The sequence below is a fragment of the Artibeus jamaicensis genome, unplaced genomic scaffold (assembly GCF_021234435.1).
Source record: "Artibeus jamaicensis isolate MK-2021 breed Jamaican fruit bat unplaced genomic scaffold, CSHL_Jam_final contig_700, whole genome shotgun sequence".
Classification (NCBI taxonomy): Eukaryota; Metazoa; Chordata; class Mammalia; order Chiroptera; family Phyllostomidae; genus Artibeus; species Artibeus jamaicensis.
In genome coordinates this window covers 7,771,212-7,788,823 of record NW_026521930.1, presented here as the reverse complement: position 1 = coordinate 7,788,823, position 17,612 = coordinate 7,771,212, and the positions used below count along the sequence as shown (strand labels likewise).

Genomic DNA, 17,612 nt, shown 5'->3' with positions numbered 1-17,612 from the left:
AAGGGCAGGGAGGGGGAAGGGAGAGGCTGTCACTGAGTGGCCTTCCAGAACCAGTGAGCAGGCAGGGGCCGGCTATTTTAATGGGAAACCTCCAGATTTCATTATCTAGATGACTTTTCCCTTGGACCAGTCAGTTTCTGCAGAAAAAAAGTCTCTGGCCTCTGGGACGGCAGATCCAGTTGTTCTAGGAATCAAACTGGAAATGGCAGTGAGGAGACCCACTTTTTACAGTATGGAGATGGTCACTTGTCACCTAACCCTGGTTTTCAGCACAGCACCCTGCCCCTAGTTGGGCCTCATGTCTGTGAGTCTAGAATCTCTTTGGCGCATCTTCTTTTGGGGTAAACCGGACTTGTGTCTCTGTGGGAAAGGGGTCTTCCTTGGCTATGCACAGGAGAGCGGGGGCTGGGGTACCCATGGCTTTTCACAGAGACTCCAGACCAGCTCTCCTGTGTCCCGCTCCATCCATGCCTGTGCTTTCAAAGGTACCTGGAATCTCCGAATTTTCAGCTGACTTCGGGTTTTTAAAATATATATATGTTTTTAAAGGGTTTATTTATTTATATTTAGAGAGGGGGAAGGGGAGGAGACGGAGAAGGAGAGAAACATGGATGTGAGAGAGAAACATCAATCAGTTGCCTCTCCTATGCATGCTGATTAGGGACCAAACCTGCAACTCAGGCATGTGCCCTGACCCAGAAGGAATCGAACTGGTGACCTTTGGCTTTGTGGGATGACAGCCCACCAACTAAGCCACACCAGTCAGGGTTGATTTCAGGTTTTGAGGTGTCAATTCTTGGCTATGCCCTTCACAGGCAGTTAGCTTTCCCGGTCTGCTCAGTGACCATTTGTGCATCTGCCTTTAAGCACCAAAATGTTGTTGACAACTCTCTCTGCTATCATACCCTGTCCTCTTCTCTTTGTACTTATGGGTTTACATCTTTTTATATCTCTTATCATCCCTAGCATGGAATTTGGGAAGAATCTATTATCTTTACTGAAAGCTCTGACCCTGAGCTTTTTCAAGGACTTTGGTTAATCAGAAGAGGTAAACAGCCTGAGATAAAAATCAGGAAGAGAGAAAAATAAAGGACTAAGAATGGGTGTTTTTATAGGCCACTATTCTTAATTGAACTGACCAGAAGGTTTAAATCTCAGCTTTGTGTAAGTTATCAGCACGTCTTGCCCGTCCTGTGGGAAAAGTGGCCACCCGACCCAGATGTCGGCGTCGTGCAGCACAGTGCACTTCAGCGGCTCAGTGCGAGGAGGACAAGATGGACGTGCTCTTTGTACAGCACGAATTTGAGCTGTCAGAGGAACAGCCGCATACACAGAGCTGCTTGCCAGGAGTTTGAATTTTTTTCATTCAGCAAACATTTCCTGAGCACTTTTTATACAGAAGATCCTATGTTATGCCCAGAGGAACAGAGCTGAAAATATGTGTGAAATCATCACACGGCAGGTAGACGTGATGGGAGAGACGGGCCAAAGCTTAGACGGGAGGAGTAAAAGCCATCCACGCACGCAGCCCAGGGAAGAGAGGCCAGGGCTGCCCTTACCTTTCTTTGTCTTACAAGGTCCACATTCAGGCTGAATCTCCTGTAAGGGAAGAGACACCACCTTCGCCAGACCAGCATTCAGCATGTACTGGTACAGACGCTTAAATGTCCTTTCACACAGCCCCTGCCAACACAGAATTTAAAGCCACTGTCAGATTCAAGCGAGGTGTCTGAAACTATTGGAGCAGCATGTAAACAGACCTAGTTCGAGACCCAAGTTAACTGCCCACCCGAATGAGAACACACCGGTCCTGTTCGTGAGGAAGGACTGACTGCTCAGCTGCACGGCTCCGGGGACAGAAGACGTCCAGAGCAGTGTACTAACAATTCCAGCCTTTGACTGCAGAGGGGGAGGGGAGACTTTCCTAAAGAAGCTTGGGGAGGTTACATAAGGGTGAGCATGAGGCAGAGGGAGGTGGAGAAAGGAGACTTTTCACATTGTTTTGACTTCAACCAAGTGAGTGTGTTAATTATTAATACACATGCATGTCCCTCCCACAGGCAGTAAAACAAACAGGAAAAATACTAAGAAAACATTAAAAAAATGTGTCTATCTGAGTAGTTTCACCATTTACCCCTCACTCGTATTTTCTGCAATGTGACACATATAACCAAAATGACCAGAAGCGCGTTTGAACTGCAGGGGCTACCAACGTTCAGCCTCTAGGACTGGACTGGCCAAGTTTTTTCAGATGTGTGCAATTTACTTGCCAACACTGAAAAGTGAGAGATCTTATATAAAAACCCACATTCTTGCTTCTCCTGAAAAATCAGATCTGGCATAAATCTTAGGACTGTACTTCACGGCAGCCGTCAGCGGGAGCCAAGGACAGGCCCCCCCACCAGGCAGGCACTCGGTCTGCACTGTGCCGGCGTCTGAGCGCACAGGGAGGCTGAAGGTCGGTTTCCACCGATCACCATTTTTGCGCAGCTTTTCTCTCACGACAGTTAGGAGGAAAATTAAGTATTTCTTGAATCCATACTGATTCTAGGCCGTACTCCTCCACCTGACCCGTTCGACTCATTTGCATTGCCCTCCTTGCCACTAGGGCATCTGATTTTGCAACCCCAGAACAGTGAGGCAAGTCCCCGCCGCTTTAAGTTATGGACTGAACAATGGGAGGCACCCGTGACTAAGAGTTGTGAGTCTTCCAGGTTTCCTCTTACACTCTGGGGGAAAGAGAGGGAACTGACGTCTGTGGGCCGCCGCCGCCACATATGTGAGACCAGCTTTCAGACTAGCCACCACTGTAGCTGTTGGGCGGCAGAACATATGGCTATCAAAGAAATACAGACGACTCACATATGGCACATTCAAACCCACTGGCCTGGAAATGGCATCTGTCGTTAATCTAGCTGTGCCCCTGGCATCGTGGAAAGACCCTTCGGAAACTCATCCATCAAACCCCAGCCCTTAACATATGGTCTGAGCCCTGGCCCATACCAGGCGAGAGGGGATGACGTAGTCCTGCGTGCTGGGGGCTGCCATAAGGACCCACACTGCCCAGCGGGAAGAGAAAGAAGCAATAGGAGCCTCCCTGCCACCCCTCCCAAAGTTAGCATCTATAGTCATGCCATCAACCTCACCTACAGGCTAAGTATTCACTAAATCCTGCCAAGGTCACTGTGACCTCTATTTCCAGTTGCCAAGTGAATGTCCCATAAGATCCTCAGTCGGTGAATCCAGAAATCAAACTTGTTGTCTATCGCACCTTCACTTAGGCTCATTCCTCTTTCTGTATTTGACTTTGTTCACACATCATTTATACATATTAACCGACCTTTACTGTGGGTCTGGCACTCTTGTTCCGGTGGGGCTCTCCACAGGGAAAACGGGGCCCCTGGCCTCGTGATCTGGCCCTCAAGCTCCAGCCTACTTCTGTAAGCGGTGCTTACCGGGGACAGACGAGACTCCTCCATTCAGCTCTGTATAATGGCTTTGGACACTCACCAAGTCCTGGTACTGTCACCTCCAGAATGACTCCAAAACATTTCTAGCCAGTCCCCCACCCAGTACCTTGCACCCCCACTCCCAATCTCCTCTGACCACCAGTTCATTTCCTGAACGCTCTTCTCTTCTGGTAACTCATCTGCTTCTAAACTGCCACCAGTGCCTCATCCCCAGTCTTCTGCCTGGCACTTACGACCTTTCCTATGTGGCCACAACCTGCCCTTCCAGCCAACTTCCAAAAAAAAGTCCCAGAGCCTCCCACAGCTCCACACCTTTGCTCAAGCCATTTCTCCTTTGTCTACTTCAGGAACACTTAATTTTCAAAGCCCAGCTCTGTAACTTGCTCTGTGAAGCTTCTCTCTCCCTCTCGGAGCTCAGACATGCCTTTCTGGGCAGCGCTCGAGCCTCAGTGTGCGCTCATTTCTGCCTCCAGTCAGACCGCTCCACGACAGCAGACCTGCCGTCCTCATAAACTTTTTATCATCTGAGTGTAGAACATGGTTCTGACTCAAAGTAAACACTCACGACAGTTTCTGTTCAGTGAATAAATGACACAGTGCCCGGTAACAGGTAAATCTTGTTGCTTACAGTCCACACTGCTGACCTGGGGACAGCAGCCCGGTGCACACCCAGCCCGGTGCACAGCCAGCCCGGGCTAGCCGTAGTCGTGGGAGGCTGAGGGCCCAGGCCCGTCGGATATGTCCAGGGGAGCCAGAAACCTAGATCTCATAGGTGAAATCTCAATTTAAAAAAAATGCTAGGTTACATGTATTTTTAACAATGTACAGGCCAAATCTGACCCACACGCCTTGGTTTGGAGCCTCTGCTCCAAAGACAGCTGGGCATGCAGTGAAGCTAGCAATGGGGAGCAGGCCCCCCCCCCCCCGAGAAATGACAGCAGAACCTGGAGCTTCCCTGATACAGCACAAGGTGAGCAGAGCGCCCTGATGTCTATGAACAGATTCTCAACTGTGCTCCTTTGGGGCAAATCCCTGTTACCCCAAAATCTTGACTTTAAATTTTAAGTTTCAAGTTCTGGTTAACCTATAGGGCAATTTTGTCTTTCTCTCCTTTCTAACGTTGCCTTTTTCTTAACTGCCACTGAAGACTATTCAAATTGGCCTGGAGGCAGCAGCACGTCCATGTGCCTTCTCCCTCCCGGTCTCACTGCAGCCTCGCCTCCCTCCGGGGCTCAAAGACAAAGCAGGTCATTGACTGCCTCCCTGCCCATGTCAGCTCACCTCCTTCTTAGCAGAGTCACTGTTATGTCAATACAAAGCCACAAACAAAATTACAAGCTTAATTATGAAAGTAAATCCACATACCCAGATTTACCATGCCATACGAACTTTTATAGCAGGTCTTGGAGCAAACCCCAGGGGAAATGGAAGTCAGTCAAGAGGAAGAAGGATTTAAGTTAAGGACTGAGCAATTTCTTATTCTATAAAACAAAGGATTTTTTTGTTCTATAAAACAGAGGAAAGCCCCACTTGTTTCAGGGTTAGGGATAGTCAAGTCCATAGCAGGGCTTTTGATTACAATTCATTCAATTCACACTTGACAGAGTCCTTGCACCGTGGTTTACGGGTCGGCCCGGCCGGCACGCAGGAGCCCCAGGCAGCTCACCAGTTCCTCCCGCAGCTTTCCCAGCGTCTCTATCTGGTTGCTCCGTGCGCTCAGCACCACCGAAAGCTTCTCCATGAGGATGTCGTATTTGCTCCTCCTGCGAGGAAACACAAACGGTTCACTTTTTTCAAACCTATTACTGGAGAGTGCCTATTTTTCAAGGCAAGATTTCCAGCCCAACTTGTGAACGCTGTGGCAGGAGAGGCTGGGGCTCTGAGCGGTTGGGTCGTACGGCCAGGGGCCCCTAACTAGTGGCAGTGTGCACACTAGACTCTATGGCTAAAGCTTTACTGAAATGATTCTTTAAAATGCATTAGTTTTGACAATACCTTTAAGTTTAGATTGACATTTCCTTATCAATCACTTGGTGAGGAAAGACAATGTTCTTTATTTCAGAAAGAGCGTTAGGAAGTTAATAAGCTTTCCTAAGACTCAGGCCCATGACGTGAACCTCAGCTGTCTGCCTCAAATCCAGTGCTCTCTTCCCTGGGTCACGACGCCACTCTGATCCTGAAGGCCTGGTTTCTACTCCTGGCTTCACTAGACTGCTGGACCTTACACTGCACTGTTATTCTGAAGTGAACGTCACAAAAAATGCTTCCAAGCTAAGGGCCACCAAAAGAAGCTACTATTCAAGAGAGAAGGGCTCCCCACTGTGTGCGCCTGGGGGAGGGGTACAGAAAGCAGCCTTGCAGCCAGCTCAGCGGGGGAAGGAGAACTGGGCTTTAACTGCCTGCAGGCCCAGGGGCAGGGAGGGCTTCTGTGTGGGATCCAGAGACTGAACCCACTTCTCCATTTTTACTGCCTCTAAAGGAATGAAAGACTAAATGAAGAGACAGCCATTTACTGCATAGGAACTACTACCAAGCAGTATGAGGTGGCCATTATACAGAAGAACAAAGTGCTTCAGAGAGGCCAGGTGACTTTGCCTAAGTGAAGCATAAAGATTTAAATACAGATTTTGTTTTAGGTGTGGCTGTTAATAACTGTGAGTTTGCTTTCCTTTCACTGTTCATATTTTTTATCTTCTTTTTCTTAGATAAGTCCCTTTAACATTTTACATAATAAGGGCTTGGTGATAATGAACTCCTTGAACTTGACTTTATGCAGAAGCTAAAGAACTTGTGACACATGGACATGAACTAAAGGGGGGAATGTGGGTGGGAGGGTGTGTACAGGGTGGAGGGGAATGAAGGGGGGGAAATGGGACAACTGTAATGGCATAATCAATAGAATATATTTAAAAACAAAACAAAACAAAAATACAGCTTTTGACTTAGTCCGTATTCTCTCTTCTACTCACAGCCACCAGCTTCTGTTCTCTGTCAGTCACAGGCTACATACCAGTTATGAGTTTGGTGATTAGGGCATTTAACCAGTAGACAATATGACTTAGTAATTAAAATGCAAATTACCAAAGTATATCTAACATATTATGAGGGGGACCCCCAAAACCAGAGTTACCTGCTGGAAGGCAGGCCCCTTGCAGCACAGGGTTCCCTCGCTGGGTGTTCTAGGAACCCGCCTGTGTCAGTGCACCAGCTGGTGTCGTGAGAGGCCGCGTCCGCCTTCGGTGAGTTTTTTTTAAGACTCTTTCAACACATTTGCTCCTTATATTATGGACGATTTATTGGGTTGGCCAAAAAGCCCACTTAGTTTTTTCCATAGAATAAAAGACAATTTTCATTTTCACCAATAACTTTATATTTGAATATTTTGTGCATGTCGGCTCTCTCCTGCATGGTATAACATTGATTGCTCTCAATTAATGTCTCAGTTTGATCACTAACAACTTCACCTGGTCTAACTGATGGTGGGGCGTCATCCAGTGAAAAATCTCCAGCATGAAACTTTGCAAACCATTTTTGATGTCTGATCAGTCACAGCACCTTCTCCATATACTGCACAAATCTTTTTTTGTGTTTCAGTTGCATTTTTACCTTTTTTGAAATAATAAAGCATAATTGTTGAAAATGCGGGGTATTTTCTTTCATCTTCAATATTAAAATTGCTACATAAAAATTCACCAATTTTGATACGTTTTTTTAAATGCATGCTAATATGACAGCTGTCACACTATAACAAAATTGTCTCAAATAAAGCTGAAGACAACAAAGCACTACTGGAGCCATCATATGGGAAAAAAGAAACAAACTTTTTGGCCAACCCAATACAAGTGCACCTGCCCACACCGCACTTAGTGTTCAGCAGTTTTTGACCAAAAATGGAAGGACTCCTGTACCCTACCCTCCTATTCACTCGATCTCACCCTGAGTGACTTTTTTGTTTGTTTCCCTGGATGAAAAAAAGTCCTCAAAGGGGAAGGTTTTGCCGACGTGGAAGAGGTGAAACAAAAAACGGCAGAAGCACTAAAAGGCATCAGAATCAAGGAGTTCAAAACTGTTTTGAGAAGTGGAAAAAAAAAATCAAGATAAGTGTACTGCATCAAAAGGGGAGCACTTTAAAGGTGACTGAAGTTTAAATGTGTAAGAATAGATACACAATTTTTTATAAATAAATTCTGTTTTGGGGGGCATTTCCCCTCGTATTTCTAAAACACAGATCTGAAGACAAATTCAGAGCGACAGTTTCACTCCTGGAAATCCTTGGTCAGTAGTTAGCTACGCATGCACATCAAGCATTCCTCTGGGCCAACCTCTGTGCTATGCAGTGGGTACCATAATCTTTAAAACTTACATGAAATCCTGAGTGTTTACCCTACTCCCTCCTCCCCATTTGGAGGGTATTCCTGGCTGCTGGGTAGAGGGCAAAGCCTCTGTCATTTGGGGAGGACAGAATCACAGAGTCAGTCCCTGTGGTCCAGGGAAAGGGCCTGCCCACTATCTCCCTGGACACTGCCCATCGCTAGCAGGGAGGACTGGCGACCAGGCGCTGGGGCTCACAGCTGATTCTCCCAAGGGCACTCATTCTAGGCTTTGCACCAGCTTCATCCTTTCCCCACCCTGGTCTCTGGCCCCTCCCACAAAGGAGGGCACGGGGTGATGAAGTGCAGCTGAGACCTCTCTGCAGTGTGGTGGAACATTTCTTTCTCCTGTTCCTGAGCCAGGTAATTAGTCACCCCAACAGGGAGGATTTAAAAGTCAGAGACTTGCCCTAACCTGTGTGGCTCAGTTGGTTGTGCATCATCCTGGAAAGTGAAAGGCTGCCGGTTCAATTCCCGGCCAGGGCACATGCCTGGGTTGTGCGTTTGGTTCCCTGGCAAGGGTGCATAGGAGAGGCAACTGATTGAGATATTTCTCTCCCTTTCTCCCTCCCTTCCCCTCTCTCTAAAAAATAAATATTTAAGAGTCAGAGAGACTTACTCTCAGAGACTCCCTGGTTCTCAAGAAGGAAAATTTTTTTTTTCAGTTTGATGTAATGACTGAGTATAATACACAGATAGATAGCAGCATGATGTAATCATTTAGTAGAACCTCACCATCTCATCCACACAGGTTGATTACTACAGTTACATGTTGTAAAAACATGACAATGTTAAATTGATGCAATTCAACCTCAACTCTGCCATCACAGCCAATCAAATTTAGCTTACCTTTTACTTTTACATTCCCCCAAAATACTTGCAGTCCCTACTGCTGGGTTGTGGGATTATCCTTTTCTGTATAATTTCCAGGTTTTCTAAATGAGCACGACTTACTTTATCATATTCAGTATACAGAATAAATGTCTTTTTAAAAAACTGAAGCCGTTTTCTGATTTGGCCTCTGATTTTTAGCAGCTGCAGTGCGGACATGACAGAACGCTCTGGCCTTGCGACGCTCACCTGTCCACGTGAAACCTGTTCAGCAGGAGGAGGATGGAGTGCTGCTGGGCGCCGGTGGGCAACCGGATCACATGGGACTGCATGGTGATGAGCCCGTTCTTGTTCAGGATCTTCCTGTGGTAGTGCAGCTTCCCCGCATCCACCCTGGAGGAGAGGGGGTGTGTTGGCTGCTTTCATCCACCAGCCTGGACATAACCAGAGACACACGCCTCCTATCCGGACAATGTGAGAACGGTCGGTATGAAACAAAGGCCTCGGGAAGAACAGCCATGGCTCAGCCCGGGAGAGGAAGGTGGGGAGATGGGAGTGGAGGCCAGGGCGAACGGCAGGAAGGGATGGCCAGGAGACTCATCAACTATAAGGAGATAATCAAACATGGCCAATAACTAGGGTGACCATGCATCTTGGTTTGCCAGATGGTCCCAATTTGTGCCCACCTCCTCGGCTCCCTTCTAGTCAGCTCTACCTTCCACTCTCAATGTCTGGTTTGGACAATAAATTATATGGTCACCCCAGGGCTTCTTCAAAAAGAAAGCATTGTGTCCTGACTGGGATGGCTCAGTTGGCTGGGCATCAACCTGCAATGCATAAATTCACCAGTTCGATTCCCAGTCAGGGTACATGCCTGGGTTGTGGGTTTGGTCCCCAGTTAGGGTGCGTGTGAGAGGTAATCGATCGATGTTTCTCTCTCACAGTGACGTTTCTCTCTTTCTCCCTTCCTCTCTTTCTAAAAATAAATAATCTTTTAAAAATGAAAGAAAGCATTGTGCAGAAAGCGTGCGTCATGATTTAGGGAGTGCCGAGATGACAGGTAAGAGGAGCAGGGAAGACAAAGCAGCAGGCGGCTGCCTAGACAGGCGGAGCGGCCAGTGAGCCCCGTCACTTGGAGCAGAGAAGCAAATTAGCCCCTTACGCCAGCAACTTTCAACCTTTTTCATCTCACGGCATACACTAATCACTAAAATTTGGCGGCACACCGAAAGATATGTATTTTATACGTATTAAACTCCCCAACAACAAAAAAATTGGTATAATGTTGGTTCATCCACACCAGACAGCTATTGTGCTGGCTGTTGTCATTTTTTTTTTAATTTGATAATCTAAGGGGAAAGAGGTCAGTGCCCCAGCTAACTAGTCAGGTACTGCCTGTTGTAAAAATTCTTGTGGCACACCGGTTAAAAATCGCTGCCTTACTTGAAAGCGGTGCTGTGGAGGTCTCGCTGGAGCTCCCCCTGCCACCGGGACCGGCCTAATCGCTCCAAAATGCAGTAGGAGAAGTCGGGGAGTTTCAGGTCAGGGTCCCCTTCCAAGCCTATCAAGGCCCTGTAGCGCATGTCCTGGGAGGCAACGATGATCAGTTTCTTCCCCCACCTGCAAATCAGAAACAGCCACAAGAATAAATAATTATGATTTTATGAAAATCGAAGCATGAAAAAGCAGAACCTTGGTGTCATCATTTTCTGCTGCTTCTTAGAGGTTCACAACCCCCGAGTTAAGCTGGTTTCAGTCTTAGGACTAAGGCATGGCGCTGAGGGTGGGGAGGGCCGACGGAGTCACTTGGACCCAAACTGCAATGCCCCCCAGGGCCTGGAATGTCCTGCACACCCCCCACGGCTCTGCCCCTGACCCACCGTGTGTGTGGCCCTCTGGTTCTGAAACAAGCTGTTTCTTCTTCCTGGCTTCTCTTTTCCAGTGTCTTTAAGTGACTAAAGTCACTGATTCCTTCTCACCACTCAGGTCACTGCTCAGATGTCCACTTCTTAGGCCTTCCCCAAAATGGTAACCAGAGTACACCCCCCATGTCCAGCCATTATTTCCGTATCCTTCACAGCACCTAGCCAGCGTTCGTGGAAATGGATGGATGGAGATATATACACGACAGTCTTATTTCCCTTTCTTCAAACAGAAGCTCCGTAAGAGGGTGCACATTGTCACCTTGTCCATCAGGACATCCTCACAGCTTAGAATGATTTTGGTGCACAATAAAAGCTCTGTAAATATTTAAGTGAATGAACTAGCCTACTGAGCTAGACAGGTGAAGTGAACTTCAGTCAGAAACACTGAACTGTGTAATCAGTGGATTTGTAAGTAGTCTGATGAAGACCAGACCTTGGACAAATCATCAGTTTCCCCCACTGACTTGAGTACAAAATGCTGTAAAAGAGGCCAAGAATGCTACCTAGCAAGGCACTGAGGTGCCCTGGCTGAGAGCACTGATTGCTCTGTAGGGGCCTGATAGGCCTCATCACGGTGCCTCGGTCTGCTAACGTAAATGCATGTCTTAGGCAGACTGGCCCACTCCACTCACACACTCTAGGGGTCCAAGCCCTGCAGCAGAGATCCCACTAGGGTGTGCAGACAAAGATCCCCCCACTCACTCACTCCTTGGCATCAAGATATACCCAACTGGAGAAGCTCCCTTTCCTGGATGAATGAGTCACCAGGGTCCTTATATAAGGTGCCATGGGCTTGAGCCCGCGTCTACATGTCTACTTGTCATGACCTATTGTTTACAAAGCCCGACCACAAGGTCTGCTTTCAGTCACATCCCTCAGTCTGCCTGTTCTCCTTTCTCCCACCCACTCACTTCTACCACCAACCAGGCAAGAAGAAAAAAAAAGAAGAGGCTGCCTTCACTTCCACTTCACTGCAGCTCCCTTCCCATTAACCTGTATTAGTCTCCTGCAGAGTTGTGGAAACCCGTGCAGTCCTTCTTCAAACGGGTGAGGTTGTGAGCACGTGCAGAAGAGAGCCCGCAAGTCACAAACTTGGGACCTCTGCTTGCTGGCCTCAAAGCAGGCTCATGAAGTTAAATTGGGAGAAGTCCATTGGGAAAATAAAGTTTAAAAAGTGGGGAACTGATTTTCTGCTTTAAAAATGTACTCAGATTAGTTTACTACCCTGTATTATCAAATTCCACAGATTCCCATTAGCTGATGTAATAACTCCTGTTCAGTTCAATTGGCAGGCAATTGGCAATCAAACACCAATTAGGTACTATGCAAATACATTCAGACAGGTGCATGAGGGTACCCCAGACCAGAATAAAGAAACCAAAGAGGAAAGAAAAAGAAGAGAAGGCCGGTTTGGGGTAAAGGGGTAGGGGGCAGGTTACTGAAACATCACATGTGACACTTGGGAGGTCTGGAGACTAGACAGAGCCACTGGGAGCAGCCAACATTTAAGGGGTGAAAGGAAGTTGGAAATTCACAAAGGAGTTGGTGGGGTCAGCTAAAGGAACAGAAAAACATGGGGCTGGGATGGGAGAAATAGACAAAAAACTTTACTTGAAAAATAACTAAATAAAATTAATAATAAAAAAAAATAGAAAAACAAAACAGAGAAGGAAGCAACAGGTGAAAAACCTTTAAAAGTCCCTAACAGCATATAGGGGTCAAGAAGATAAACAGCCTAGCAGTGTTCCAGGCTTGTTAACAGGAATCTTAGAGGATAAGATTTTGGTGAAGTGATAAAGGCAGAAATCAAGACTACAGTGGGCAGGGGAGTGGAGGGGCAGTGAAGGAGGAAGAATGAAGTGAGTGTAGCTACTTCTTCCAAAAAACATGGCTGCAGTCTCAAAAAAAATAGAGCTATAGTTATAGGGGATCTGAGGTCAAGAGAAGGTCCTACTACAAGAGGGGCAAGTCACATTAATGTGCAGAGGAGAGAGCACCAGCAGACAGGCAGAAACTGAAGATGAAGGAGAAAGAGGAGCTAACTGGCAGAGGAAGGAAAGGGCATGAGCAGTGGGAGCTGGGCAGGGGAGGAGAGAAAAGGAGGAAGAAAAGCATCCCAATCACAAGGCCACAATTTTTCATCTTTTCTGAGATGAGGGATGAAGAATGTGGAGAAGTCTGCAATTGAGGAGGAAGGAGGAAGTTAGACTTCACAATGGCAGCTTCTCCCAGTTCAGTAAAGTAGAGAGGAAGGCGGGAATGGAGGTAGACAGGGGTTGAGAAAATGACTAGTCACTCTGGGAAACTGGGGCCCTGAATGAAGACTCACAAAAGGACCGCTGGGCAGCACAGGGTCCGCCTCAGACAGAGAATGAAAGGCACCTATCTGAAAAACAGCTGCCTGCTCTGCCTACCTGGACTAGACTACAAATACAAATGGAAAGAAAGGCAGGCCCCCCCTGAGCAAAGTTAGCCCAAAAGACAGTGCGGGCCTGAGGCACTCTAACAGACACTGAGGCTGCAGACCAATTCCGGTGCTCTGCTCACACCTCTGACTTAAAAGGAGGAATAACCCCATGAGTTTCTGGTGGTGCAAATCAGTTACCTGCCAAAGGCTTCCGCCATCGTACAACGGGGCTGCAAAGACTTAGTTCTGATGTCATTGGTAATGTTTTTCCTCTCCTTAAAGTACCGGCATGAGCCCTGGATGCCATCCTTATTCTCCAAGATCATATGAATGGGGTAGACATCCTCCAAAGGGACTGGGTCTCTCTTGGACTCCAAAATTCCAGTTTCCAAATCGATTTCTTCATACCTAAGGAGGAAAGCACAAATATCAAGCCACAATCTCAGCTTCAGAAATATGTTCTTGGTGCGTTTGTGAGAACCTACTGCAGAGACTGGAGAGAGGAAGTGAGATCACTCAGTCCTCCTGCCTTACAAATGCAGACCATCTTGACCAGCAATGTCCTCTGCCCCAGAAAACAGACCTTTCCAGGATTCCCCAAATCTATTCCATGAGCTGAATGCTGGAACCTGAATCACCAAGTCATGGCCCAAGTCATGGCCTTTTGGTCTCCCTCCACATCTGGTGCCTAATCTCTAAATCACCGGGTCTGGAGCTAATGATTCAAGGTTTTCCTCCTTTAAACTGTTATCTTTCCTTCTTGTTTTAGTGATTTCTTTAGTACCTTCATCCATTTTTATAGTTCAATGATCGCTTGCATTTAACAATTCTCACCACTGAATCCTCAATACTATTCTTCCTCCAAACATCAGTCCTGTCTTCACTTGTGTAACTAAACATCTCAAATTCAATAAAATCGAAACCAAAGTTATGACTGCCTCTCTCCACCGCCCATAAATCCCTCCTTTCCCTCCCTGGTACCACATTCTCCAAGTTGCCCCTTATCAACACCAGAGAGACATCTTTGACTTATGTTTCTTCTTTTATCCAGCCAGCCAAGTTTATCACGTTCCCCTTAGAAATCTTGTTCACGTCCTGCACTAGATGAAAAACTAAATTCCATATATACTTTTCAATACTTCCTCCTTGCCCTCTCTGTGGCCTCTGCACTATTTACCCTTCCATTCTCAAATCACATTTTCCCCAGCTTCCAGGACACCACTCTGAGCTGCTGCCCTCTCCTCTCCAGCCACATTTTCCTAGTCTTCTTCTGAAGGTTCCTAGGCCTCCAACCAGGCTTTAAATGTAGGTATACCTCAGGGTCATGGCTTAAGGAATCCCTCTATGCACTCTAGAATGGATCCCAGCTAACTGCTTTAATTATCAGCCATATGGGATAGATATCTCTAGCTTAGTCCCTCCCTCGGACCTGCTTTTACCCCCTCAAAGCTAGATGTTTACTAAACAGAATCTCCACTTGCATAACTCAAAGGAATCTCAAACACGATGTGTTTCAGAGGACATTCAGCACCATTCCCACTCCCCCCAGACCCCAATACTGTGCTGCTCTTCCGTGTCCCCTCCCACAGTAACGGGCATCAGTGTTCACCAAGGAGCACAAACATCAGGAAGTGAAGGGTACTGTCCTCGGTTCCTACTTTCCTTATAGCCTACATCTAATCAGCCACCAAATCTTTTATTTGCCCTGGCTGGTATGGCTCAGTGGATTGAGTGCCAGCCTTTAAACCAAAGGGTTGCTGGTTCAATTCCAAGTCAGGGCACGTGCCTGGGTCATGGGCCAGGTTCTCATTGGGGGGCATGTGAGAGGCAACCACACACTGATGTTTCTCTCCCTCTCTCTCTCCCCTTCCCCTCTGCCTAAAAATAAATAAAAAATAATCTTTTTTTATTTTTTGCCTTATGTCTTGATTTTACCTGCCCTGTCTCTTCATCCTTCCCCACTATGGTGAGCTAAACCATAACTGGTTGTTTGTGATTAGATTACTACAAAAATCTCTCAATTTCACTCTTTACCCCAATCTAACCCTCCCTTGAGAGGCTTCCAACTTGAGAATTTGAGGATTAAAAGACCATTGATTACCGCTCCAGTCCAATTTGGTTAAGGGCGAAGTGTGTTCTGTATCCAGACTTCCTGGACTCTAGTTCTGAGTTATGCCCCCACTAGATATGTTGAACAAATCACCTAACCTCTGTGAGTGCCTCAATTTTCTCTGCAGGAAAATAGGGATAATAATACCTACCTCCAAAGTTTGCTGTACAAATAACTTGCTATATTCCAGGATCTTAGAACAGTCCCAGCTCAAAATTAGCATGTATTTGTGTCTACTGTTCTTCATTCCCTACCTCCAGTTCTAGACTTCAACAAAACTTACTTCTCTCCTTCAGGCTTTCACAACTGCTGTTCACTTTTCAGAATACTCTGGCAACTGGCCACCTAAATCAGTCTAGTTTTGGACAGGTTTACCTCTAGGAACCTCCCCTGTCCCTCACAATATGGCTTAAGAGCAAAGTCTCTGAAAACAGGCCTGGGTTCAAATCAACACATAGTCACTTATAAATGTCCATAACTCTGGACATATTTTTAATCTCTCTATGACTCGGTGTGCCTCTGCAAAATGGGGAAGACAACAGCACCCACCTCATAGAGTCACTGTGAGGATAAGATGAATTTAATCTCCTGAAGCTCCCAGAACGGGATTTTAGAATAGTATCAGGCACTCAGTATATTCTAGTTAATATTATTTTTTGTTATTATTATTATTATTATTGCTACGCTTGTTGTTATGCAGATCTCATTCCTTCAGTCTCCAGTCTCGATCTGAACTGCCTCGCTACTTCCACTCGAGAGAAAATACTTTCCGAAGCTCGAATAATACCCCCCTGTCCTGCTCCCCATCACCCCAAACCTGCATACGGACATAATTGGACATCACCAGAAGACTCCTGAATACATCAAACCATGACCCCCAACTCGATCAGACGCCTGGGCCCTGCCAGGCATGAGGGACCCTAAATCAGCTTTACACAGCGCCCCCACTAGACTCCGGGTGCTCCCAAGGCTCCATTCCTTTCCCCCGCCCTCCTTCCGTCGGAACCTGGTCCTCTCCCGGCCCCATCAGACCCCGGGCTCTGAGCCTACCCGCCCGCCCGCCCCTCAAGGCCAAGCCGCTGACCGGTCCTGGAGCTGGAGGTCGGGTCGCTCCCGAGGCTCCTCATGGAAGCTGATGCCTGGGTGCGTGGCAAGGGCCCTCCACAGAAACTCCTGCGTGTAGGGCTCCAAAGGGAGCGGGAAGGGCGGCACCCGGGTTTCCAGGCGGCTCCATAGAGCAGGCAGACACAGGCCATCAAGCCCCTCCAGGGCCACCTCGTCCAACAACGACTCAAGCGCGTCCATTGCTACTTCACTTGGCAGCGTCCCGGGCGCCTGCGCACCAAAGCGTCAAGGGCCCCATCCAGCGCGCCTGCGCACAACGATTGGCAACACCGCAAGCGGGTCGGACCCGGCAATTGAAGGCGGAGTTCCAGAGCGTGTACGTGACGTCACACCACTTGGGGGCGGGCTCAGTCCGTGAAGCTCCACCACCATTGGTCCGGAAACCCACAGTAACCAGGGGAACTGCAAACAGTACAGAGGCCGCTTCCGGTTTGAGCGCCCGGAACCACCGCCTCTAGGGATGGACGGTGAGTACTGACGGGCTCCTCCGCCCCTTCCCGCCCCCTCTGCAGGATCCTAAGCTACAACCCCCTGGATCACCACTTCCCGACCCAAAGTGTTCTCGGTTCTGAGGCAAAGGAAGCCTTAGTGGTCCGGGATGGGGAGAAGAGTCTGGGGATGGGGGGAGTCGTCAGTGTTCGGCTTGTGTCGAGCCGTGGTCGTGTAGGAACCTCGTACTACACGGTGGAGGGCACAGTGAAGGGGTTTAGGTAAGGAAAGGAGAAGTAGACGTCTGAGGAGGGTTTTGTCTGTCTTAGGATGTGGACCTGTGGGACATGGGAGTTGGTATGGGGGGTAAGCGTCATCATGGGGAGTGCAGTTATAAGCTACTGGCAAACGGGACTTGGTAAGGAGAGTGGGGGGAGCATCTAAGCACTCTCTTCTGTGCTTAGATGTTAATAATGAGTATTGTCCTGTTCCAGGAACTCTGTTAGTGCTGTCAAGCAACACCTCGTGAACTTTCATAGCAGTCCTGCCAGTTATCCCATGTTACGAATGAGGAAACTGAAGCTCAGAGAAGTTAAATAACTTGCCCCAATTCAGCCAGCCAGAAAGTGGCAGAGTGAGAAAGGAACCCAGACACTTTGTCTCTAGATCTGAATTACGAAGTTTGAGATTTTGAAGGGTCTTTAGAGGCCCTTCAAAAGGAGGGCCAGAGAATTCTCTGGAATTCTCTTCATTCCAGAGAATACAAATGTAGATGTCTGCAGGGGCAAGTCTAGTGCGCTGGCCTGGGCTGTGACTGAAAATCAATCCTTATGAAAGAGAAACTTCTCCCTCAACTCTAACCACTTATTAAGACTGATTGACTTCAGAGTCAATCAGTCTGAAGGCCAGAGGCAAGCTGTGGGCCACCATTTAGGGGTCCCTGAT

The 17,612-nt window shown here is 47.5% G+C and overlaps 2 protein-coding genes across 5 annotated transcripts in view; one reads left to right on the top strand and one right to left on the bottom strand.

The window, feature by feature from the left end:
• GTF3C1 (general transcription factor IIIC subunit 1) overlaps positions 1–16,471 on the bottom strand; it is a 72,631-nt gene extending 56,160 nt beyond the window's left edge. For both annotated transcript variants that reach the window (XM_037140016.2, XM_037140017.2), the window contains exons 1-6: positions 16,198–16,471; positions 13,202–13,411; positions 10,115–10,291; positions 8,921–9,064; positions 5,137–5,233; positions 1,560–1,683 (exon numbers count right to left, since the gene is read on the bottom strand). In XM_037140016.2, coding sequence (XP_036995911.2) covers positions 1,560–1,683; positions 5,137–5,233; positions 8,921–9,064; positions 10,115–10,291; positions 13,202–13,411; positions 16,198–16,418 — 973 coding nt within the window. In that variant the 5' untranslated portion in view covers positions 16,419–16,471. The remainder of the gene's footprint in view (positions 1–1,559; positions 1,684–5,136; positions 5,234–8,920; positions 9,065–10,114; positions 10,292–13,201; positions 13,412–16,197) is intronic.
• Positions 16,472–16,599: 128 nt separating this feature from the next.
• The window catches only part of KATNIP (katanin interacting protein), a 194,420-nt gene continuing 193,407 nt past the window's right edge, over positions 16,600–17,612 (top strand). For 2 of the 3 annotated variants that reach the window (XM_053671629.1, XM_037140018.2), the window contains exon 1: positions 16,628–16,705. In XM_053671629.1, the coding sequence (XP_053527604.1) occupies positions 16,699–16,705 (7 nt within the window). In that variant the 5' untranslated portion in view covers positions 16,628–16,698. Of the gene's footprint in view, positions 16,706–17,612 lie in introns of all 3 variants that reach the window. The other variant, XM_053671630.1, reaches the window with a different exon arrangement.